Source organism: Pelodiscus sinensis, chromosome 7, assembly GCF_049634645.1.
Source record: "Pelodiscus sinensis isolate JC-2024 chromosome 7, ASM4963464v1, whole genome shotgun sequence".
Classification (NCBI taxonomy): Eukaryota; Metazoa; Chordata; order Testudines; family Trionychidae; genus Pelodiscus; species Pelodiscus sinensis.
Genome location: NC_134717.1, coordinates 62175877 through 62201086, shown reverse-complemented (window position 1 = coordinate 62201086; position 25210 = coordinate 62175877). Strand labels below are relative to the sequence as shown.

At 48.3% G+C, this 25210-nt stretch overlaps 1 protein-coding gene across 1 annotated transcript in view; it reads right to left on the bottom strand.

Annotated features, from left to right (window-relative positions):
* Positions 1 to 1377: 1377 nt before the first annotated feature.
* Positions 1378 to 25210, bottom strand: part of COL6A3 (collagen type VI alpha 3 chain) — a 106077-nt gene continuing 82244 nt past the window's right edge. The window contains exons 39-46 of the mRNA XM_075934041.1: positions 24755 to 24857; positions 22344 to 22720; positions 19208 to 19471; positions 17223 to 17306; positions 13718 to 13897; positions 13548 to 13598; positions 3449 to 3619; positions 1378 to 2206 (exon numbers count right to left, since the gene is read on the bottom strand). Of these exons, the coding sequence (XP_075790156.1) occupies positions 2166 to 2206; positions 3449 to 3619; positions 13548 to 13598; positions 13718 to 13897; positions 17223 to 17306; positions 19208 to 19471; positions 22344 to 22720; positions 24755 to 24857 (1271 nt within the window). The 3' untranslated portion in view covers positions 1378 to 2165. The remainder of the gene's footprint in view (positions 2207 to 3448; positions 3620 to 13547; positions 13599 to 13717; positions 13898 to 17222; positions 17307 to 19207; positions 19472 to 22343; positions 22721 to 24754; positions 24858 to 25210) is intronic.

Sequence of the window (25210 nt, the reverse complement as noted above, 5' to 3'; positions counted from 1 at the left end):
CTGGAACAGGCCTGCACCTTGAGTCTGGAAGGTTTGCTAAGGGACTGGAGATGGAAGCAGCACAGCTGAGCCAGGAGCCTGACTGGGGATGTGCTGGTGCTGCCCACCTGACTTGCATTTGCATTTCCCAGGGCTCCTGGTAGAACTTAAAGCCCTTGGCTTCTGACAGAGCCTGTAGCCAAAACCACACCTGGGTACTCTTCGTCGGCACAGGGAGATCCAACAGGTAATTCTTTGTGCTGCTGGAGTGAATGTGGCGCTTTGGCATCACAGGTGTAGAGCTAACAGCTCTTAGGGGTATCAACAGCAGCTGTGTAGATCCAATGTAGCCTGGTCATAATTTGAGCCTCATTTTTTCACTCTGTTTAGTGCTGTGAATACACACTGGCTTTTTTCCCCATGGAAACAAATGCTGGTTCTCATTCTAGAGAGATTTGCTGGCTCCCTTTTCCTGGATTAACCCAGGAGGCTTTTGGGCTCCTTTCAAAGACAATGGATGTCCTCTGAGTATGACTCAAGATAATGCTACTCGTTGGCCTAATATGACTTCCTGATGGGACCATCGCTCATCTGCCTGCTGCTCTGCATCGGGATTCTTTGATCAAGCATGTGAAGGTTGCGGAGTTGACTTTCACAGCATTCGTTTTCTAGGGCTCTCTGGACCAAATCTGGGAACAACAGCTGCTAAAATATTACCATTGCCACGGGCAGCCCCCAAGAAACATCCAAAACGTCTTGGCAGCCCTTTTCCAGATTGGGGGAGGAGGAAAACCCCAAAGTACTGACTGATTCCCATGGCTGTGACCAAATTCTCCTACTAGAGAGAGTCATCGCTTCACGGAAGGCCCATCATGAGCTTCTAGTTCAACTCCTTGGATTACAGAAGGATCAAGATCCATCTTCTGGGGTGCAGATCCAAGAAGTCAGTGTGTTATGCTCTTTTACAAGGCAGCATGGTCCAATAGTCATGCCATCAGACAGGTCAGCCGAGCTGGGTTCTAATCCCAGCATCTACTAGATGAACTTGGGCAAGTCACTTGCTCCTCGTTCCTCAGTGTTCCCCGTCTGTAAAATGGGGACAATGACACTGACTCTTTGTCAGGTGCTTTGGGATGAGAATTGCTACCCAAGAGCTAAGTATTTTTAATGTTTGGGCTCTAAAATCCACTTGAAATTGCTCGTTTCTTTATTTCGGTCACTACTTGGGGCTCTGATCCTGCAAAGACCTATGTGTGTGCTGTACAAGAGGTCAGACTGGATAATTTGGTGGTCCCAAATAGTCGCTAGCTCTGACTTGGTGTGCTAGTGTTGCTCACACAAGTAGTTCCACTGACATTAAAGACCACCTAGGATTGTAAAAGACAGCACAAAATCATGAGACTTTCAAAACCTCCAGTAGACTTTATTTAAAAGTTCTTTTGTATAGATTTCCTAAAAACAAAAAACCACAATACAAACAAAACCCCCAGCCCTGCAGACAAACAAAAAAAGATAAACACACAACGTTAGAGGAATGCCAAAAACATTCTACACCATGATTTAAAAATTCTTTGACTGAGTCGTTGGTCCCAACAGTGCATCTGTATTCAGAAATCTTGCTTTTTTTCTTTACTGGTTTGATTGATCACATATGCCACAAACACATAAAAGAGAATCAGTTTGAAGTCGAATCCAGCAAGAGAAAAAAACAGAATGAAAAACTGAACTGCCTGTTTGTCAGAATTAACTACTCCTTTACACGTAGGCTTTCCATCTAAAGTTATGCTCAGTTAGGAAAATGATACAAGCAAGTACATAACAGTTGCAGTGAAATTATTTTGTCTCTTATTGTCTAGATTTTACATTGCCTTAACCAGGCAGAATGCCAGAATCGGAAGGAAACGGTAGTTTGCAGACATGTTCAAACAAAGTAATCTGTAGTGGATAACTATGACATAATGTGGAAGGTATATACTATAACCCGGACACATGGAGTACTCAGTCCACAAACAGTTTAGCACCATATTGATAGGTCATGCAGCAAAACGCTCTCTTCAAGGTTTGCTTGGAATTGAAAGCATGAAATAGAACAGTGCAAGGTAGTGTACCCTTAGCTTCTAAAGGGGTAGGTTGGCAATGGCTGATTCCCGGTTCTCTTAGAGGTATGTGTTGATCTTTTGCTGTCTTTAGGTTCCTATTGTCGTGACAACCCCAGGATTAATGTCAGCTGAAATGTGAGAAGAAACACAGTGTTACCGGCATATACAGCACCAAAGGCAACAATTCAGCACCGAATTAAGTCTGTTCAAGCTGGGCAGACGTTCCCCATTGAGGCAGGTGGTTGGGGGGGAGTTGGCAGCTTGTGGAGCCTGAACTCTGCCCTCCAGGCATTGGCCAGTGCAGCAGGCTGGCCGTGCCTGGGCCAGCATGCTGCGCCGTGCAGCGTTATTTTGCAGCCCCACGGAGAGCAGCCTGGAAAATTACTCCTGAAGCACAAAGCCTCGTGTGCAAATCCCGAGTCAGGGTGTAGACGTGCTGCCCTTGATGAGGGGCACGTGCAAGGAGCACTGCACAGCTCTCAAGGTCATGGCCCACGGGGCCACTGGCACAAGGGTCGGCTGATTACTATACCCGGGCTGTGTTCTGGTGTCTCCAGCCGGGCCCCAAAGAAGCGCATGTGGCAGTGTGGAACACATCCAGGGCCAGCTGATTGATGCCACTTGTGTGGACTTACATGGCCTAAATTAAAGAGCTATGCTACCGCACGGAATGGCGGCGGGGTTGTCCTGGGCCCATCGACTTCTTGTATAGGCTGAACCTCTCTAGTCCAGAACTCTCTGGTCTGGAAACATTCATGGTCCAGAATGATTTTAATTAGCCAGGTGTCCACTTGGGGCGTGGCTGAGTTTCCCGTCATCCCATAAAGTTTTACGGCCACCAGTCCTGGCTCTCAGGGTTCTGTGCTGCTATTTAGCTCGAATTTACCCCTCAATATCTTCTCAGAGCCCAGTGAGCAGTGGAAGTGTTGGCGATATTGACCTCCCGTGGTTTGGCAAATTCTCTGGTTCAGAACCAGGTGCCGGACTAAAGAGGTCCAGCCTGTACACATTAGTTTGTAGGAAGGCAGGTGATCTCAGCACGATCCCAATTGGCTGCTTGCTAATATACTGGTCTCTAGTGCCCTCCTCACTTAGAACAAGTACTTCCACCGGGCTAGACTTGAAGTCTGGGCCTAGAGCAACCGATGGGCCCTTCTGGGCAGAGGGATAAGTGAGCGTACCCCTGCCCTAATCCACAGCATGCTGGAGATAATGAAAAGCCTCCCTTTGACTTGACTGGAAGAAAGGGTTGTGGGCACTATTAGAATTGGCATTTTTAGCCCAGCTCCTTTGCAGTCAATACAGGGACTGCGTCTCTCCAGATTCTGTACCCGACTGGGAGGCATAGAGGAGGAAGGGACTCGACTTACCAGGAATGCAAACATTTTCACATTCTTTCTGTGTGCTAAATCTGTTTTCATTTCCACCGCAGCCACCATACCAGAATCTGGCACAGCTCTTGGTACTTGGGTCGTAGTACCAGTTGAGCACGAAATCCCTGCAGGTTCCTCCCTCCTTCTGCAACCTACAGATATCGGTGACTACAAATAAATAGAGAGAGACTTAGCAACTGACAAATGCACACACACCACCCCTGTGTTTGCCTGCACATCCATGGATTCACAGATGCAACTGGACAGCAAGTCAGACATGTCCTTCCGGACGGTGCATGCTTAGGAGACCGGGACAGATGGATCACGGGGTATATAGTGGCATGCAGGGTTAAAAAAGGGAATCTGCATGTTACAACCTAGAAATGACCAGTTGGTCCATCATTCCAAAGTCCTTGCTGCTCCAGATAAAGGCAGAACCACCCTGGGGGGCATCTAGCCAGCTATGTAATTCTTCCCTGGAAGGACAAAATTCCCTCGGGCCCCTGCAAATGATGCCTTGAAACTCCGAAGCACAAGATCTAGGCCAGATTCTGGCCAGTACCTGTAGAGGAACCCTTCCCTTTCCCCCATGCTGCACTGCTATGGGGCCGGCCAGAAACTTGAGGGGAGCATAATCTCTGTGTCACGGGGCTTACTCACCACCCTGTTGCCTCCAGGCAGACGTCCTCGCCTGCCTCTCTGGGTGCCTCCCTCTAGGTGGTGCCTCCCCATGTTCCTCTCATCTTCTTCCAGACTTGGCCGTCGGGCAGTGCCCACACCAGTGTCTGAGCCCCTCTCCGGGGTTGTTGTTTACTACGTGGGCCATGCTTCAGGCCCTACAGCCTGGGAGCTGCTTGGCCAGAGCTTCTCCAGCCCTTCTCTAACTCCAGGAAGCCTCCTACTTCCCTGGAAGTCTGGTCCCTACTGCTCTCTGTCCGGAGCAGCAGGAGCTGCTCGGGCGGGGAGGGAAGCCGTCCCATTTCTCAGTCTGCTAGTGGGAAAAAACAGGGGTCCGGCACGGAGGGGCAGCCCAGCGACGGACGGGGCTGGAGCATCGCCAAGGGCTGAAAGCAAACAGCCCACAGGGCCTCTGCACACTGATCTCCCCGAGGACGGCATTTTCTCTCCTACTGACAAGTTTACATTTGCATGTTTCCCTCGAGATTTCCTGGCACCAGGCATGGGGCCTCACGGGGAATGTCGCACATGAGCCCGCCAGCTGGGGACGGTGTGAGGGGGGGTCCGATTGAAAGGCGTTCGTTGGCATTAGCTATGTCTGCATTTGGCATGGGCGTGATGTGCCGCATGGTAAATTTCAGAGTTAGGTGACTCTTTTTGTTGCTGATTTCGTCCTACTAGCTCTACGATCTATGTATAGATGGAAACAGATCTGAAAAGAGGCTCCCTTAAATATCACCCCGAGCTACGGCCCTTCCTCACAATAACAAGGGCAAACGCAGGAGCGGCCCTAGATGAGCTGCTGGCAACTGGCGCCCTAGGTGAAACACACGATCGGCACCCCGCCTCCAAAGCCCTCAACGGCCGTTTATCTTGGTGCCCTAGGGAGGTCGCCTGTATTGACGGGCCGCCACTGGGCAAACGTAGTAAAACATTGGAGACTGGAGTCAGCACGATGCAGAACTCCACTGTGCATTTTCCACCATGCCTGCTTCCCAATGTCAGGTGATGCTGCGATTATAGATGACACCTCCTACTTAGCGCCAGCCCCGTCCCTCATCGTGTGCCGTGTCAGTCTGCGGTGGCTGGCTGCTGGATTCACTTTCCCGGACAGACGTGGGGACACCCTTTGGTGCAAATTGCTTATAGCGGCCGGTGGAACTCACCAGCTGCGTTACCCATTTCTGCCCTAACATTCCCTATTCGTCTCACAGGTACAAAATCTGTGACGGCCATGTACACCATGGGAACCAAGGTCATTGGGGACACTCCACCAGCTCTCTTGGGGGACGCTGTTCTTCCACACTGTTGGCTGAATAGAATCCACTGGTTTTATGAACTGAACGTGCCCAATGGGCAGCCCAGTTCCCTGAAAGCAGTTCGACCTATGGAGCTGCACATGGTGTGTCAGGCTCCAGCTGTCTTCCCTCATGGAGCCACGTCCTGAGATGTGCAATCCGCCTGCACACATGCGTCTCTGGATTGTGTTACTGACAGGATGGCACGCCATGCGGGCCGCAGTTGGAGCCCATAATGTCCAGCTGGCGGTAAGAGTTGCAGTGAGTGTAAATAAGCCTCCTGATTTACCTCCGCAAAGGGGGCTGCTACCCACAGCAAAACAAACAAATGTTGGGCAAACAACCCTTTTCAACCCGTCCTGGGTTCCTGTGCCAAGCACAGATCAGCAGGACCTGAGCATCTTCCTCAGTGTTTCCAGTTGCTTGTTTTGTTTCATACTGACATTTTCCCAAACTGTCGTGTGATGAAAAATCACAAAGAGCACACACACAAAAGACACCACATAAAACCAATTAGTTGGGGAGGAGGGGGCTAATGATCTTCAAATTGTGGCAATTTCCTTCCCCCCCCCCCCCCCAAACCTTGGGAACAACCTTCTTTGGTAATGATTCCTCGTGTGTTTATAGAATTCATAAATAGCTGCGGGGGGTGGAGGGGGAGGGGGAATGCTAAAACTAATGGAGGCCTTTCAGGGCTGACAATATTTGCATTCAGTTTTGCAAGGCATTAGCAGAATGTGACAATGAAAATTAGTGCTTTTTAATTGCTTAAGTTTGCATTGGAGCAAGAGTACTTTCTTTTTTTAATTTAACCCCCTTTGCCTTCCTTTCCAGTGTGAAATTTTGCCTAGGCTTCCAGTCAACGTAGAAACAGCATTTTCAAAAGTAGCTCGCAATCTGAGGTTACTCAGAACTTGGGGTCCCACAGCATAAGATCCCTTCAAAATCAGGCCCTCTGGGAAATTTTGCAAGTTGGGCATTAAAAATTTGAGCTATTCAACTGACTAGTCACTTTCAGACATCTCCGCCTCCGTGCATTACAGCGACAAGGTTTTCGGCAGTCCCCACCCTGATTATAAATGTTAGTTGATGCTAACAAAGTAGCGAAGGCCTAAATGTCCCATTGAACCTAACAGGACTGCCTGCCCGAGTACGGAAAATTGCAGGAATAAGACCCCAGTGTCTTGCAAAGCAATTTGACATCAACATTGAGGATAAAAACACTTTTTTCTTACTTTCTCTTCCAGTTATTTTTAAATGATAGCAGAGGAGACTGCCTGCCTAATATTTTTGTTTTGTATTTGTTGCTTTTGTGGATTAGGGTTTTAATGCTGCCCAGGCCACATTCTAACACACAGGAGGAATGAAAATACATTTGCAAGTAGGAGTCTTAAGCTGAGACAGATCCTAAAGAACAAGGTTTAATACTCACCAAGTTCTGTTTTGGGGAATAACCTGGAACTATGTTCCTGAAACTCTGATTAGAAAACCTGTCAGGAAAAGAGCTCCAGAAAGGAAAGGATTTGGTGATCTAGCTAAGTAGTAAATCCTGGAAGCTACTCAGGGGTTTGGAGTATTAGACTAAAACCCAGGAGGTAGATTAATGACTTGCAGATGCAGTCATAGGTGTGTTGATAACTGTATCTTTATCACATCCCCATGCACTGTATCGCATTGTCATTACAAACACACACACAGCCATGCACTCCCCCATGCACAGGTGTCTGCCTCACACAATCATTCTTCTGACTCAGAATCTGACATCGATACAATCAGAGCTGCTCTTCATTGGATCTGGGGGTGGAGGGTTCTCACTGTGATGCTGTAAACTAGATGAAGAATCACTCTGTGTTATGATCATACATATCTAAGTAGATCTGTGCTACCCAAAATTCCAATGGCTTGATCAGTTTGACCTCACACTGTCCATCTTCTCTATGTCAATCGGGTTGGAAATATGTTGGCTGCTCTATTTAACGGTGCTATAGGGTTAGCAGTTAACTGTGGTGTCTAATCCATAGACAGAAGGAACATGTTCTAGCCCTTGCCAGGACTTCCCTGTTCTCCCATTTCAAAGACAGTATTTTTACAGAAGGAAAACTGTCTAGCTGGAGTCCCAGGAATCTACAATCAACACCGCTCTTTCAATTCAGCTTTGCGGGTGGATTCCTGCAGCCAAAAGCTTTTCCAGGCCTTTGGGAGAAGGTGTTGTCTTAAACAAGACTCCAACTCCTTGCTTTTTGCATTCTGATTGGCCAAGGTTAAATATAAAAGCCAGCACTTACAAATACCAATCTACTCCAAGTTCTGGGGCTCCGGTGTGGAATACAGCTGGTAAGCAAAGCTGCCTGACCATGGTATGGATTGGCAGTCGTTAGTCCTTGGCAGCAGAGATTCGACCTAGCTTGCGCCCTTTCCTCCTTTGGGGCATTTTTAGAGTTAATGAGTAGTCTGGATCAGCCAATGAACAGAAAAAGTCAACTACTGTTTAACTTTGCATGCATCAGGTTTCAAATTCAACTTCAGGATTGTTTCTGTTGGACCGTGGCTGAAGGCGTAAGAAGCTCTGTGTGTGTTGATAATGTGGAATAACAACAGGTTGCAGTTACCACATGAACCAAAAAATACAGGAGAATATTACCAGTATTGGAAAGAAGGAAGAGCCTAATTGTCAAAGGAACTCAGCACCTCCCATTGAGAACAATGGTTTCAATCAGATGCAATGTGGCCACACGTTAGCCTGGAAGATCAGAATTGTCATGGGCACATGCCGTAGAGATGAATCCTTCTGTATCTTATTAGTGGGACACACTTGTGCTTTTTGTTGCTGCACTTTGTACACAGACACAGACTTGCCTCTTCAGCCTCACGTTTGATGAAGAGGTTTCTTTTCCTAGCACCTATTGTTCAAACTCTCCAGAGCTCCCTGCGTTTTGAAAGCATGATGTAGGGGATGTGTTCGTGGTCACCTGCTTGCCTCACCTCTGATTACGTGCTGCAGAGCCTTATTCGCGAGCACAGACGCAAAGCAACCATCCCTTGTGCTTCTAACGTTAATCTCTGCTCGTTACATTAGTTCTTCACCAGTCTGACTCTCTCCTTTGTTTCTGCCTTTATAGTGAGTGAGTTTTCATTTCCGTTTCAGTAGGAGGGCTAGACTGTGGGTTAGTCTTCTTAGCCTAACCTCTCTCTTTGCATCTTGGGTAGCTGATGATTCTTCACAACAGAGTTGACAACCTCCATGGGCCTCTGAGCAAAGTGGGGGGGCTGGCTCTGGGCTGCTGGAAGGGGCGGGGCTGAGAGTGGAAGGGGCAGCCTACTCATAGCTATCCCAGGAGCATAAAAAGTTCAAAATCATTGTCAATCTTGTTCACCATGAATGCTTCACGTTACTCTATGCTTTAATTCTGACTCTGAATAATATTCTTGAAGATCTGGCTCTAAGCAGAAAGCAAAACAGCATCTCTTCAGTTTTCTTATTAGGCTAAATTGACTTTCACAGTTACACAATGGTACCTCTGATTAGAGTGATAGTTTCTTACCAGTCCAGCCCTTTTCATATACCTCTGGGAGTGTTTCTAACCATCCTTCTCTGATTAGTTTTAGCATATGAATTTCAGCACTAATCATGCCAGTGCTTAGCTATGTTTCCTCTTATTTTCTTTGACAGTTAGCTTCAGTTCGTTCTCCTTGACTGGTCCAATTTCCATAATACACAGCAGTTTTGTTTCTAATACGTGTTATCATCTGGGCACGTCTCAGGTTCTGGCTTGGGCAGTAATTTGCAGAGGTGTTGACTCTGTCTTCTGTATGCTCCTGTTTTTCAATATCAGCGAAATCTTTTAATTTCTGTCATGTGTTGTCATGGCCTCACCTCCAGCCAATGGATTACAGTCTGTGGATCTCGGGAGACTCTAACTCAGGCTAAACTCCATGAGTCTTAGGGAAACACTGGAGATAACCCTACTACTTTGGGCCTTGATTCAGTAAAGCTTCCCTCTTCAGGAAAGCACTTAAGCCCATGACTGAAGTTAAAGTCTTGGTGCTTAAGCAGAGGGCGTGGAGCACTTGGTTCTGTGCTGTTATTCCGGGCATCATCTATCTTGCTTGCGCAATTCATTTTCTTCCCCCATTTCAGCTTGTGCCCATTGAGGAATAGTTATGTGGCTAATTAGCTTCTTATTTACATCAGTCTTCATGTGCCTCCTACGATATATTAACCTTTGCTTCCTTTTGTCCATTTCTTAGCTGCTTTCAATGTTCAGTCTGCACTGCTTCCCAATTTTCCTACCCAATTGGTAATTTGTGGGTATTTTGAAATCAGTTATTTTACAAGGAGACTGTGCTGACTAGTTGTTAGTCTAGGGGACTGAGAACCCCGAGACTTTAGTTTAACCTGAGTTGATGTAATTAGGGGCAAGTAATTTATCCCCTTTCTAAAATAGGGCCAATACTTTAGCAAAGTGCATTGATATGCCTGGTTTAAAAAGGGTTCTATTACACAGCTCTATTCAGAACCTTCTTCGCATGTTTCCATCCACCAGTCACACACCAGGCTGCCTTCAGGGTCTTCTGGCTCTCTAGCTGGGCTGTGAGTTTGCTTACTTCCGTGTGACTAAGGGCTCCATTGTTTGGTATGCTGGTGCGGTCAGCTGGAGTTCTGCTTGGACAAGAATAACATCTTTGCACTCACTGTAACATCTCACGTGGCCGCCGTGAGAATTGCAAGTGTGCAAAACCGGTGCTGGATTCCTTAGTATCAGGACCTGGGTATCAGGACCCACGTAAGTTTCAGCGGATCTAACTGGCATGTAGAAGGGGATGGGCCAGCTGAGGGAGGTTGCACACATGTTAAGAGGAAGATTTGATTCCAGATCTTGCAGGAGGCAAAAACCAACCCAGACAAGCTGGGTCTAATCAGAGTGCTGTGTTCCAAACGGTGTTCCGAACTCCGAAGTACCGGAAAGGTGCTTTAAGCCAGGGAGCAGTGTTCTGATCTGCACTGCTTCCCGTAGCTCCCATTGGCTGGGAATGGCAATCCACAGCGAACAGGAACTGTGATTGGCCATACCTAAGGAGGTGCAGGTAAACAAAGCCTCTCGCAGCCAGCTAGCCGCTTGCCCTTACAAGCTGCGACCCAGAGATTGAAATCCCTGCTTTGAACGGTGCCCATGTATCATATAAGGGAAAGAGAGGTGGCGGCCACTGAGTCATAGTTTGATCAATCCCTCCCCCACACAAATATAGGACCGGAATGCTAGGCTTGCCTGGTTAATTATGTTTATTCCACAGTAAACTTAAAGATTGTCTCGCACTGAAAACACACTGAGATGATCTTGAAGCAGAACTCTGTGCCCCAAGAATCCTAAAGTAGGGCTGGGTTTGGAATCCCAACATCTACCCCAATTTTGCAGCTGTTCTTCCTCTTTTCACGTTAAACGCCCTGATCCAAACCAACGAAATATCCGTGCCTAAAATCTGCTTCTGAATTTTGTGGACTCCTCGCTTTCTTTCAATCAAAGACTCAGGCTGACGTTTGCAGAAGAAAGTCCAACTAAAACTAGCAAACAGAAGAAATCTTCTGCATAAGCCATGGATCTAAATGTCTGCCAGCCAGAAAGAGGGCCTCTTCAATGCTTTTCTTGCTAATCTGCTTCAGACTGTCTGCAGCGTAACAGTGCCAAGTTTCAGACTTGTAGGACTGGAAGGGACTTTGAAAGGTCCAGTCCCCGGCACTCAGGGCAGTACTAAATACTATCTCGACTATCTCTGACAGGTGTTTTTCTAGCTTGTTCTTAAATCTCTCAAGTGATGGAGATTCTACAACCTCCCTGGGCAATTTATTCCAGTGTTTCATCACCCTGCCAGTTAGGAAGTTTTTCCTAACGTCCAACCTAAACCTCCCTTGCTGCAATTTACACCCATTGTTTCTTCTCCAATCCTCAGAAGTCAAGGAGAATAATTCTTCTCCCTCCTTCTTGTAACAACCTTTTATGTCCTTAAAATACCACTTTAGCCTAAGCAACAAAATTCACTGGAAACATCCCCAATCAATGCATCACCAATATAGCATAGAAATAGATCACACATTTGGCAAATCTGTTCACTTAGGCCATGATTCGGCAAGGCCTCTATTCAGCTGAGCTCTTACGCACATACTTCACTTTAAGTCAATGGGATGTCAGGCCTTATTAAAGTTAAGAATGAGTTTAAGTGCTGTGCTGAACGGGAATGGACTTGAGGATGTGCCGATGTGCCAAGCGGAATCCAAGTTAGAAAAGGTTTCCATGCTAGTAATATGGCTTCCTTTGGCTGTTCTATGGCTTCCATGGTGTTCATTGTTGCTCTCCAGAGTTTACTGGTGGTGGGACACCTCCTGTTTCTAATTTTTCTGTACTCTCATTCTGCACAACAAACTGTGGCTCTAAGGCTATGTCTACATTGGCAAGATTTTGTGCAAAAGCGCCTGTTTTTGCACAAAATCTTTCCACCTGTCTACACTGGCCGCAAGTACTTGCACAAGATCACTGATATTCTAATGTATAAAATCAGTGCTTCTTGTGCAAGTACTCTGACGCTCCCGCTCAGGGATAAGCCCTCTTGCGCAAGAGGCCAGTGTAGACAGGCAACGTTAATTTCTTGTGCAAGAAAGCCCGATGGCTAAAATGGCCATTGGAGCTTTCTTGCACAAGAGAGCATCTACACTGGCACGGATGCTTTTGCACAAAAGCACATGCCAGTGTAGACGCTCTCTTGCGCAAATACTTTAACGCAAAAACTCTTGTATTAAAGTATTTGCGCAAAATCATGACAGTGTAGAGACAGCCTAAATGTTTCTGTGCCATGTTCCTCTGGTGTATTTCCACTGGGAAACCCACAAGGAATTAACGTCCTTTGATGCTAAGGTTGGAAGGGGCCAGCGTGATCATCAGGTTTGGCGTGGCCTGAATTAACTCCGGTTTGAGCTAGAGCAGATCTTTCAGAAAAACAGCCAGTCTTGCTTTTAAAATTGGGACTGATGCAGTATCCGCCACAGCCCGTTATTCGTTATTCCAACAGCTAATGACTCTCACTCTGACACACGTGCCCCTTATTTCCAATCTCAGTTTGCCTAGCTCCACCTTCCTGCCCTTGCATCGTCAGACCTTGGTCTGTTGGTCTGAAGAGCCGTTATCAACTTTTTGCTCCCCATTTAGAGCCAATGAGAGGGGAGAGGTTGCGTTGGGGGGGGGGTGGCAGTGTGCAAAGCCCCCCCACCCCCGCCAGCATGCAGTGCAGAGAGCCACATTGAGCAGTCAGCCACTTGGAGTGGCTTGGGGCTGCTGGCTGGCAGGCACCTGCCTAAGGGTTCTGCTGGGCTGCTGGCTGGGAGTCACCCTGCACCAAACTCCTACACCCCTCCCCAGGCCAGAATCCTCTCCTGCACCCCTACCCCCTCCTGGACCCTGCACCGCAATTCCCTACCCTTCCTTCACCCAATCTCCATCTCAGACCCTGTACCTCCTACATAGAAAAGCGCAGCCCTTGACCACTTACCCAAATCTTGGAGTGGTCCATCATCAAAAATTATTGCCCACTCCTGCCTTCAGGAAAACACTGCAGTTTTCTAGTATGTGTCCCTTCCCTATTCCCTGCACTTGCTTGGGAACAACAGGGAATATTATTCAATTAAGGATATCCGTGAAAGCAAGGTGCTTAGAGCAGCATTACTTGCATAGACGCGAACGCATACAACAGCATGACGAGGTTAGTTAGGGACACAGTTACCGGGAGCAACACAACAGTGTTAACAGGAGTTTCTTTGCGATTGCAATCCTCTCCGATGTGGTGCCCAGATGCTTGTCGTGAAACAAATTGCCCAGGTTTGCTGTAGCGAGAGCTTGCAGTGAACTCATGGCCAGCACTGTGATTCCGGATGCAACGTGAGGCATGCTGAGAGTGCGTCCATGCAAAGCCGAGGGCGGGACTTTCTCAGCAGCTCGCATGCATGAGTGAAAAACAAAACGCTTTCTGGTTGCATTTGCCTTAGTCCAACCATGGCAAAGTCTGCCACACAAGTGCCCAGAGCAGTGACCGAACAGTGAGATTAAATGCATGATCCGCTGCATTTGTCCTTTTACCTGCCAATACTCTTTTCTCAAGGGTCATTTGCTGCATGACTCTCTCAGCTGCTGTAGGGGGAAAAAGTGTGGGCAAGAGGTTGTTTTTAAACCAAAATGCCTTGCCAATCTCAAAATGCATTTGACAATATTATAAAAGTGCAAAATGGTTAACCCCGCGCAGTACTTACCTGGCTTCCCGCATCTGCTTATGCACTCAGCTTCTGTCTCAAATCTATTGGCGTTACCGCCACACCCACCATACCAAATCTGGGTGCAGATCTTGTTTTTGTAGTCAAAGAACCACATAACCTGATACTCCTTGCACTGGGTGCCCATGTCAAAATCCAGCAAGCAAGGGTCTGTCAAATCTGCATTGCAAAATGCGCAAATGTTAAATGACTCTGAAAGGGTTAAAAGCTGAAAAGGCAAAGAGAGCAAAAAGGGAAAAAAATTAAGCATTTAAAAAAGTACCCTGGCCTGACCGTGCCGTGGGCCAGTCTCTAGTCACTAACCCCCACCCTGTCCCGGAGCAAACATGCTAAGCAGCTGGTCCATGCGCCTTAGATGTTTTGCCAACAGGTTTGCAGGGAATGGGCTGTGCTTGTACTGGCCTCTACCGCGTCTCAGACGTAAGGGCTAAATCAATGCACTGGAGAGGCAGAGGCCAAACAGAGCATGGCAAATGTGCCAGAACAGTGTATGCAGGGGCGGCTCGAGGTAGGCTGCCGGCATCTGGTGCCCCAGGTGGAATGCGCGATTGGCGCCCCCACCTCCACAGCCCTCAATGGTGTGACGTCATCATTGGGCGCCCCATTTAACATGGCGACCTAGGTGACGGCCAAGTCCGCCTATACACACGGGCCACCCCTGAGTGTATGACTTTTCCCAGCCTACGTCAAATTGTTTGCTGGGGTTTCATGAAAAAAAAACAATCCGAAGAAATTTTGGTCTTGGAGCGGGACGTCTGCGATGGATTTTACCTGGAGCAGCCTTGGGTTCTAGAGCGTATCGAGCTCTGAAGTGTGTTTTCAAATGCCTAGTTGCCTTGGCGTGGCGTCTGGGGCTAAAGTACATTTTTTTAAAACACTCCCTGCCGTGAAGACTAGAGTAGTTACTCAGATCCCGGAAGTGATATTTTGGGGCCAAATCCTGCAGTTCTTGCTCAAGCAAAAATCCCCGGCCCTTCAAGGGGGGGTTTTGACTATTTCAGGATGGCAGGGTTGGCCCTTGTGTCGTAACGTGTTAGCACCTTAGAGCACATGCCTCCGTTTCCTGTCAAAGAGCTGACACACAAGCTAGCAGGCGGGTTCAGTATTTCCAATCCGCTCTTCCGTGTCATGTCCTAGGCACCTGGATGGCATGCAGATAAGCCAAGCCCCTTTGTGAATTCCTGAACTCTTTCTCACATGGCAGGTTTCCTCCCGGCCCTTAGGTCCTGGGGTCATGGGGTCTTCTGGCCCCATGACGCTCCCAGCACCTAGCAATTCCCCAAACACACGTGCCCAATTTGCTGTTGCCCTGTGTATTATTTGTGTGGGTTGATGCCGTTTTGGTCCAGACATCAGCCTTTTGGCATTCCCGTGTTACACTGTTTGGAGTCACACAGAAACCATGTATAGCGCGTCATACGTTTTGCGGCACTGATTCGGAAGGCAGATGAACAAAGGGTTAAACATGGAGACAAAGGCTAGTGCTCTGGCTAGCTGTGCCATCCATCCCAGCTATTCCAGGTAAAAGACAACGGAGACGGGGAAAGGAAATGCCAATGAGCCCCCTCTCCTCCCCCGAGAGTGGAAATGGTGGAAAATAGCACAGGGACAGAGACGTGGACTTTGACGGAACCGCTTATTGTATTGCGGCCAATCGCAACGATGACATGTCCACACAGAGCAATGAAATGTTTCTAAGCTGGAGCCAGCCAACACAAAGGGCTGCAGCTGAGCCGTGCTGTTTAAAAGCAATGACAGCGAGACATACTGCATGCCATGCCAGTGTTAACGGTAGGAAAGCAAGCAGAGACTTTTCAGACGTTCCTAGCGATCCTAGTCCTTCGCAGCAGGGGGAGATAAGATTTACTCTGTCTGGGTGGAAAGGGGTACACACATAAAATCACGTATCAGAGGGGTAGCCGTGTTAGTCTGAATCTGCAAAAGCGACGAGGAGTCCTGTGGCACCTCCTGTGACATGCATCTGACGAAGTGGGTCTTTGCCCACGAAAGCTTATGCTCCTACACTTCAGTTAGTCTATAAGGTGCCACAGGACTCCTCGTCGCTTTTACATAAAATCACGTGAATAAACTCAATCTGATTTAAAAAACAGGGGATGTTGCACCCCCATGGACATCCAGGGAAAGCACATTGACCTCTGCAGGGATGTGGGGGCTGGCCTAAACTTCCTCATTCCCATTAGAAATGAATATGGATCTGGTGCCCACATCCCCTAGCCGGCTCTGAAACTCTCACCCTCCTGGTCTACATTTATAGCTCACGCCCACAGCGTCTCTTTTCAAAGAAAGCCACATGAAGGTAGCAAGGGGGTCTCAACACAACAAAAGTTACAGCCTTTGGGGGACAGTTCGGGCCGGGAGCCAGCTATTCAGCCGCTGGAAAACAGCACATCTCCAGGGAACTGCAACGGAACCAGGCTGCTTTCCATCTGGAGCTCCCTCATTTAACATACTTTTTACTTTGGGGGGGAGGGGAGCGAGAGCGAGGGGTGGTAATATCCATATAGTCAGTTCAAACAAAGTGGAGGAGCCATGAGAGGAGTTAATCAATACAACGGGGACACGTTAATAACAAATGATAACAATCAACGCCCAGTTAACCACTGCACAGAATCTGGTCACTTGATCATCAATGGGGTATCTCACTAGCCCATTGATGCCAGAGTGGAAGAAAGGAAGAGGAGGGAGGGCAGGTGATAGGACTTACAATGTGAGGGAAGCCGACTAAATCAACTCAGCAGGTCACATGACCATTCTTCGTTGGATCCCTGGAAAATCGTTCACTTTTGTGCTCCTTCCCGCCACCCCCCAGTAGGCCACAGACTCTTGGGTAGAGCTCAGCATTACACCCCAGGGCTGCATACACCACACATCTCCCGGGTCTCATCTCAGCCTCTGCGGGACAGAACATTCCCTCCCCAGTCCCACACGGCACCATGCACCATGTACACCTTCCCGGCAGGGAGGCAGGTTGGCGGGAGAACAGTACAGCACAGCTATGGGATGTGGCCTGGTGCCAACCCGCCAGCCAAATTTGGCCAGCCTTACTTACATGCAGACTCATCCGAAGGCCACTGAAATGGATGGAAAAAGTCCTGTTGCCTGAAATGAGTTTTGGGCCGGGTCCAGGGAGTTGGACCTGGCTCCCTGAGCAGTCGCACTGAGATCAGTGAAACTTCCTGCAGAGAGTCAGGCCTGCAGAATCCTGAAGAGAACTTCCCCGGCTCTTTGCACCGTCTGAGGGAATCACTTCATTGGGAACTGAAATGGAGGGGCCGATGCGCCGCTGGTGCAAATTGCCACAACATCACTCGTTTCCATGCAAGTACACAAGGGTCTGATCCAAACCCACTCATGTCGTCAGAATGATTAGATCAGACCCACCCTGCGGAGGGCCTAGTAGAGTCACAAGACAGGTGATTACGGAACCTGCCACTCAGGTACTGCTGCGTGCATTGCTACTCACCCATCTCTGGCTGTTCCAACGGCTCGGTATTCACCATCAGGTTGGCAGTGGCTACTGCGGGTGCCTTGGGTGCTGGCACACTTTCTGCAAGAGCAACAGCAAATGGAATGATCCAAGGGGGAACAAAACCCTACAGCAACACATGGAAACTCAACCCCACTTCCCTGAGTAACTTGTCCAGCCCCCCGTCTTACATTTCTTGCCTACTAGAAATCGACAGTCTGGACCAGGACAAATGCTTGGCAGTGGGAAGCAGACTGGATCGTTTTGAATATGGACAGATAGAAGAAAGGTTGGTAAACAAAATCTGCAGCCCGATTTTGTGGGCTAGTGTGGGGAGTTGGGTTTGGGTACATAAATACAACACTGCTGGAAATGGGTCTTGGGTTGCAGCTGAGACACTGAGTAATTCATGTGAGAGTAACCTCCTCGGAAGGTTCATGGGGCCTGCTCTCAAATTCCCGGGTCCCCTGGACTCTGCAAGGGGCCCGGATTCCACAGTGGCCGGTAGCATCCCCCCCCGTAAGCGCGCTACCATGAACTCTCTCCTGGACTCGGCTGCTCCCAGGGCTTTTGGCGTGAAGGGCAGAGCACTCTCCGCAGGGCATCCCTGCTCCTCCTCCCTACCCATCTTGTTCCCTCGCCCCAGTGCAGAGCCCCAAATCCCTTGCAGCAGGTGGGGAGGAAGGAAGGGGATGGGGCCGAAAGGTAGCTGCCGGTGATTGGTTCTGCGCAGGACGGGGTGATCCTCAAGTGGGTTTGGCTTGGTGAATACTCAGCCAAACACTTGGCTGGGGTCAATTAGTGCCAGCTCCTGCCTCTCAATGGATGCAGAGGGACGCAGCCTTCTCCATACATCTTGCAGCAGGGCTTCTGTGAGGAGGGCTGCTCTCCAAAGTAGGGGTGTTTGCAGGCACTGGCGATAGGGGGAATCCTCCCAGTAGGCAACCCAGCTTCTCAATCGCTTCCCGCAAGTGCCTCTTCCTCGGCCTGACGTCTTTTCTGAGCGTTCTGGCGGGGGAATCGTTGCTTGCAAAGGGGAGCAACGAGGATGGGCGAGAGCACAAAGCCCCCAGAATCAATGGGAAACCTCCTGCTGACTCCAACAGATGGTGGGAGAGGTTCTACCAGCACTAGCAGGAGCCGGTGAGCCCCAGGCAATCTTCCTAGCTGGGCCTGGCCTGGTTATTTGCGGTGCCTAGTTCGAATGAGGCGTTGCGGCCTAGGCCAAGGGCGGCTGCACACTGGGCCTGCAGCTCCGGCTCTGCCCGTGCGGGGCTGTGGCGGCTGGTCCGTCAATGGCCTCCTCCTCTTCTCCCGAGCGCCCCTCTGGGTGGGGGGTGGCACCGCCACCGTGCACAGCCCGCAGCCTCGTCATGTGCCTAGGTAGGAGACGTGCCGCCCAGGAAGGCAGGGCCGTGTGCGGGGGGACCGACTGCACATGCCTCACGCCAGCCCTGTTCCCCACCCCCTCTGCGCTTATCCTGAGGAGCCACCACTGACGGGGCCGATGTGCTGGGAGGTTGTCCTGAGGGACCGCCATGTGGATTTGAACAGGGGTCTGTGGCGGACTAGCGTGCGGTTTATTCCCCTCAGCCTAGGCCCAAATGATACCGTATACTAGGACAATGGGGAAGCTGAGCTAGCTGGATACTGAAGACCCGATTCAAAGACCAAGGCCCCGTTGTGCTGTACACACAGTAAGGAAGGGCATTTGGGGGAAGGGGCGAATTCCATTGAAATGTTCCTCACTTTAACTGAGTTGAAACGACAACTTGTGGCGGCTGTTGCAAACCGTTTATAGTTGCGCTACTGCTGAGAGGTGGAGTGTGAGACATGCTGAGCATTAGCAAGATACGAATCATCGTAATCATCCCCAATTTACTCCTTCGTGTGTATGTTGTTTATCCATTTCAAGTTTCCAGCATCTTCCCTGTGGGAGGAAAAAAGTTGGTTTCATCCCCCGCACCCAGAAATACACTTACTTGTGCTGAATGTTCCCGTGAAGGTTGCTTTGGCTTGGGATTTGTGGTACCCCGTAATTGTGACGTGATATTTCTGCCCACTTCTGAGGCCGCCAATGACCCGTTCAGTGCTGGTTAAGTTTAGCTTCAGGACTAGAGAGTGGTCGTGTGCTGAGGTGAGGGTGATGTCAAAGAAGTCGAGGGGCAGGGGCCCTGGGCTCACCCAGCGTAGTTTAGCGCTGTTCTCGGTGATGTCGGTGATCTGGATTTCACTCTCCGCTTTAACTGCAGTACAACACAAAACCAAATCAGAGGCTGCCAAGAGAAAAGCTGTAGGGAGGGGTTTGGCGCATCAGGAATTCTAGTCCAATTAGCTGTTGCTGAGGAGAAAGAGAGGGAGGTTAATCAAGATGTACCAAACAGATTATTGAATACTGAGCTACAGTCATGGAGGATGATTGTCCTATGACCTGGCCCACTGCTAGGGTTAGTCTGCATTTAAAATACCACAGCAGCATAGCTGCCCCACTGCAGTGCTTTGGGGTAGACTATACCTATGCCAAGGGCAGAGTTTTCCGGTCAGCACAGACAATCCATCTCCCTGAAAGGTGGTAGCTAGGTCAATAGAAGAATTTCATCAACCTAGTGCAGAGGGATGTAGATCAACCTACAGAGGGATGTAGGTCAACTTGACTATGCTGCTCAAAGAGGTACATTTTTCACACCCATGGGTCATGTAATTATACCAGCCTAGTTTTCTAGTGTAGACTAGACCTTAGTCTGCTATCTCCAGTTTATCACTCCAGGGTGGGAACTTAATAAAAGAATGCCCATAATGGCGTGTTACGTCAGCTCCTCAAAATAAGCAACACGGTTCTAAATGATGCATTTCCTCAGTACTTTTCATTCACATACACGTCAGGGTCTTTCTAGAGACTAAGCTAGAGATGGGTGGAGCTGCAAAAATGTAGTCATGAACGTTTCTTTGAATAAAGGATGTAAGTTGGCTTTCCCACACTTATAGGCACCACCGTTGGTTTTGTTCAAAAGAAAATTGACAAAGTCAAGTCTTCGGGGTGGCGGGGAATCTAGGATCATGTGAAGGCCTGTGACAGAAGTATTCGCATGGTGAACACCGAAACATTTCTGCTTTCCTTCTTCCTCTTTCGAAAAGTCGGAATGCCCATTTATCTGATGTGACAGGTCACCAAATCTTACTCCATGGATAAAACCAGTGACTAGGCAAAGATCTACTCAAAGCAAACATCTCAGAAGCAAACTGGAGTATGTTTGTCTGATATTCCTACCAAGTTGAAAGTGCAAGCCAATCTGCAACCATCAGCGGGCCACAGCTGATAGAAACTGGCATAGCTCCACTGACTTCTGAGTTACACCAGCTAACCCAACGTCCACCCAAGGGTAATTTATGCCCAGAGAGTAGGTCTGACTGACTCAAATTATTTACAGTGAGGAGTTTGCCTAGCTCTGGACAAAGCCATGCTAGAATGTGGGGTAAATCCACTAGAACTGCTGACTGAAAACTCCAGTGACTCACCAGACGGCTGCTCCCCTTCAGAAGAAGTTGACCCCTAGTAAAAGTGTAACACATATTTACATGGAAACATGTGTTTCCCTACAAACATTCAGCATGCATCTGCCATATGTTCTTTGTTCCTTGTTTCACTGAAAAGCAAAGGCTTGTGCAACCCCCTGACACAAGCATATGGCTTAGCTCTTTTAAATGACCATTGCTCATGGAAGAGGCTTGATTTTCTCATGTACGGGGCCAGCATCGAGTCTGTCTGCACAAACTGGGACGTTTCCATTTAGCTGACTGAGATGTCAAAGGATCTTGTACAGCAGCTGTGTTCTTAACCACCGTGGGCCAGATTCAGCCTAGATGCAATGCCATTAAAGACCCTGAAGCTCAAGCCAATGGCATTACGCCTAGGACTCAACAGCACTGAGTTGCTCTGGGTATAGTTTGTTAACTGTATTTATTCTATCTAAACCACTGGGACTCATCAGTGCATTTGAATGAAAGAAGATCTTTACTTATAGCTAGGTTTAGTATACAGGTTGAACCTCTCTAGTCCGGTCCTCTTGGGCCAGGCAACATCCGTCATCCAGCAGGATGTTAGTTAGCTGGACATCCACTTATCATGGGCATGGCCAAGTTTTCTGCAATTCCATAAAGTTTGTTTACATCTACCAGTTCTGGCGCTCAGTGTTCAGTGCTGTTGTTCTGCTCAAATTTACCCTGAATGTCTTCTAAGAGCCCAGTAAGCAGTGAAAGTGTTGATAATGTTGCTAGACAATATTGATATCCCTCTGGGGTCAATCAGCAAAGCTCCATTGAAGTCAATAGATTTATTCCCCTCTAAACCCGTAGAGAATCTCACCCGGTAGACCCTTCAATGAATACAGCCCTTCCTGAGGGTATGTCTAGACTACATGGCTCCATCGACAGACCCATGTAAATTAGTGTACTTGAAAAAGGGAAATGAAGCAGAGATTTAAATAATTGCCGCTTCATTTACATCAAAATGGCTGCTGTGCTGTGCCGATCAGCTGTTTGGCGGCACAGCGTGGTAGTCTGGACGCTCCACGGTCGACAAGGGAAGCCACAAGGCATAACGGGGCGGTCAACAAGGGCTTCCCTTGTCGACCACGGAGCATCCAGACTACTGCGCTGTGCCGCCAAACAGCTGATCGGTACAGCATAGCAGCCATTTTTATGTAAATGAAGCAGCAATTATTTAAATCACTGCTTCATTTCCCAATGTCTAGAAACCTAATCTACATGGCTCCATCGACGGAACAATGTAATCTAGACATACCCTAAGAGAGAAAGCATTGACTTTATTTCACTGTATTTTAAAAAGTGAGCACTGAATTTTCTTGCTCATACCCTAGACCAGTGGTTCTCAACGTGGGCCATATGGCTCCCCAGGGGGCCACACCTTACTTCTAGGGGACCATGTGGAAAAACCCAGAACATTAGGGGGGCACAGTAAGTTTCTGAGTGGGCCACCCAAACTTAACTGCCAGGCATATGATGAATGAGGCTCAGAAGGGGGCCATGAGCAAAAAAAGGTTGAGAAACACTGCCCTAGACCACAGAGTATTGTCTAAAAATGGGAAGAACTATACATACCGGCTGGTTTTTCTTTAGCAGCTGTACTTGCACTGGTCATTGTGCTTGCAGTTGTAGTTGTGCGGGCACTGGTCGTTGTGTTTGCAGCTGCAGTTGCATGGACCTTTGTAGTGGTGCTCGCAGCTGCAGTTGCACGGGCCTTTGTAGTTGTGTTTGCAGCTGCAGTTGCACGGGCCTTTGTAGTGGTGCTCGCAGCTGCAGTTGCATGGGCCTTTGTAGTTGTGCTTGCAGTTGTAGTTGTGCGGGCACTGGTCATTGTGGTCGTAGTTCTGCGGGCACTGGTGGTTGTGCTTGCGGTCGTAGTTCTGCGGGCACTGGTGGTTGTGCTTGCGGTTGTAGTTGTGCGGGCACTTGTAGTCACATTATTTGCAACATATCTGTTTCAACAAAACCAGTTGTTACTGCTAGGTATATTTTTCTATTTACCAAGCTAGACGTACAAGGCACTGCCATCTTTATTAGTGTTCTGCTAGAATTCTGGAGGTAGAAGGGTTCAGAAAAGTCCGCTGGAGTCAATGGGAATCTCTCCATTGGCTTCCCGGTGCTGGAGATTGAGCCCAAAGAGGAACAAAAAGCTGGTGGCTTTCGGGCAAACAGCTGAGCACTGCACCGAAGTACAATCTTGGCAGGCACGTACCAAGTTGGGTGGGTAAATAGGCAGTGAATCAGTTAACCCTGTAAGTATCCTACATCATAAGCTTGTAAAAAGAAATTCATTTTTCTCATTTTCACACGTACCCGTCCTGGTTTTTATAGCATGCCTATCCCTCCACAAGCTGAATCACCTTGACACACATGGTGTGTCTCGTAGCCACGTAGAACCGGAAAGAAACTCAAGCAATCATCTGCTCCCGCATGGTGAAGCAGAACCAAATACATCTAGACTGTGCATTATAGCACGACTGTGATATGAGGGAACAACCCATGCCAGACATGACATCCCATGACAGCACCATCGTTTGGTGATTTACAATGATGCGGGTGAAGTAAAAGAAAGCTGCATAACTAATTAACATGATACACTGGGCTCTGTCGTCTTTGCTCTGTGCCTGGAAGTCTCATTGACCTTGCTGGGATTTTGATGACGAAAGAACCTGGCAGAATGAGTCCATTGACATGCCTTGTAAATCTATTATATATGAGAGAGTCTGTCTGAGAACTCCTCCTAAATGGTATCAGCTAGGACAACCATGTTCGGTAGACAGCTTTCTCTTATCATAACTCAGAGTTTGGTTGTGCCGGGACAACGTGACAAGCCTGGAATAGGATTGCTCCTCATAAAACCATACAGAAAAGAGACAATCACCAGGCAGGTGAAAAGGGCAGCTGGGTTCCTCTCCCCTCAACCAATCCAGAACTGCCCCTGTCCCAAGAGCCCACCTCTCCTAGGCACCCTTTAGAGAGGGCAGGGGGACGGAAGCTCCTCCCCCCTCAATTCATACATGGACATTGCTGGCTGTTCTCCTTTGTCAGGGAGCGAGGGGAAAGTGCTCAGTTTGCTGCATTCCTCACTCTGGCTGGGGAGCTCAGAGGGCAGATGAACCTAGACCTGCTCCAGACAGGGAGCATGCACCCCTCCCCTGGCTGTGCCCACTGGAGTTGCAGTGGTCATGGAGAGATGCTTCTCACCTGGCCCCAAGCTGCAATGGTGACAGAGGGCTGGGGTAATTCTCTTTCCCTGGGGCAGCCTGCTACTGAACACCTCAGCCCCACCCAGAACAACAATTTAAGTGAGGCAAAACAACAATTATTTGAGTTAAAAACCTGAGCAACGCCGGGTCAATCTTCTAGTGTAGCACAAAAAAAATTTGGGACCAAAAACATGGGACCAAGATCTTCAAAGGGGGCTAATCATAGTGGGTGGCCTACTTTTGGGGTGGTTAGCCTCAGGCCCTCGAAAGCAGCATTTTCCAAAGTAGCACGTCCCCTGAGGAAGGGCAAAGGACTAGCTGGAGCAGGAGGTGCATAAATTGATACAGGTCAGCGTCTAACGCCATACGGCCGGGTTGGACAGGAGTGTGACCAGTTCCATTTTCCTAAAGCAGGGGCTCAGTTTTCAGACGTTTGGGCACCGATCCCTAAATAGGACTTAGTTTTTCGACCATGTCGAGTGTCTGTAAATGAGGTCCTTTTACAGAAGTTCAGGCTATGCACCCAAACCCACCGATCACTTTTGAAAATCTTGGTCCAAATGAGGGAAAGAGTTTTATCCTCCACAGAGTATGTCTGTAGATCTAAATTACCTAAAGAAAAAGACACACTGAAGACAACAAAGTCCATGAACAGTTAAATGACATATGGAAAGGTCCAGAAGTCAGCTGAATTCTGGATTAAAAAGGAATACAAAGACAGTACTTGTCAGTCAAGAATTTTGCTCCCAAAGCCCAATCTGCTGCAGAAAAACTACTTACAATGTGTTTTGGCCAAATGCAGAAGAACTCTTTGCTGCCTGATCTCTATGGAACCAATCGCATTGTTTCCTTATGTCCGGAGACAGGTAAAAAGTGTTTTCACCTAGACACAGACACAGCTCAGTGAATATGTTTTTAAAAAAAATTATTTCATATTAATTAAAACCACATTGATCTCACTTTGGCCAAAAGATAGTGCTCTAGGTTGTAATCGTGCATTAACAACGATCTGATAATAGTGCTGCTGCCAGCTCTTTCTGATCACTACAAAAAACGAAGCGGTTGCTTAAAATGGCGTGTTTATTATTTCAAGACATCAGCATTTCCCATGGCGATCGTAAGCTTTAGATTCCTTTCGGGACTAATCCCAAGAATACATTAGCCGACCGTATCAGTTAATGCCTAAACTGCTGCCTTTCAACACAACCCATGTTGTTCCCACCATCTAGGCTCAGC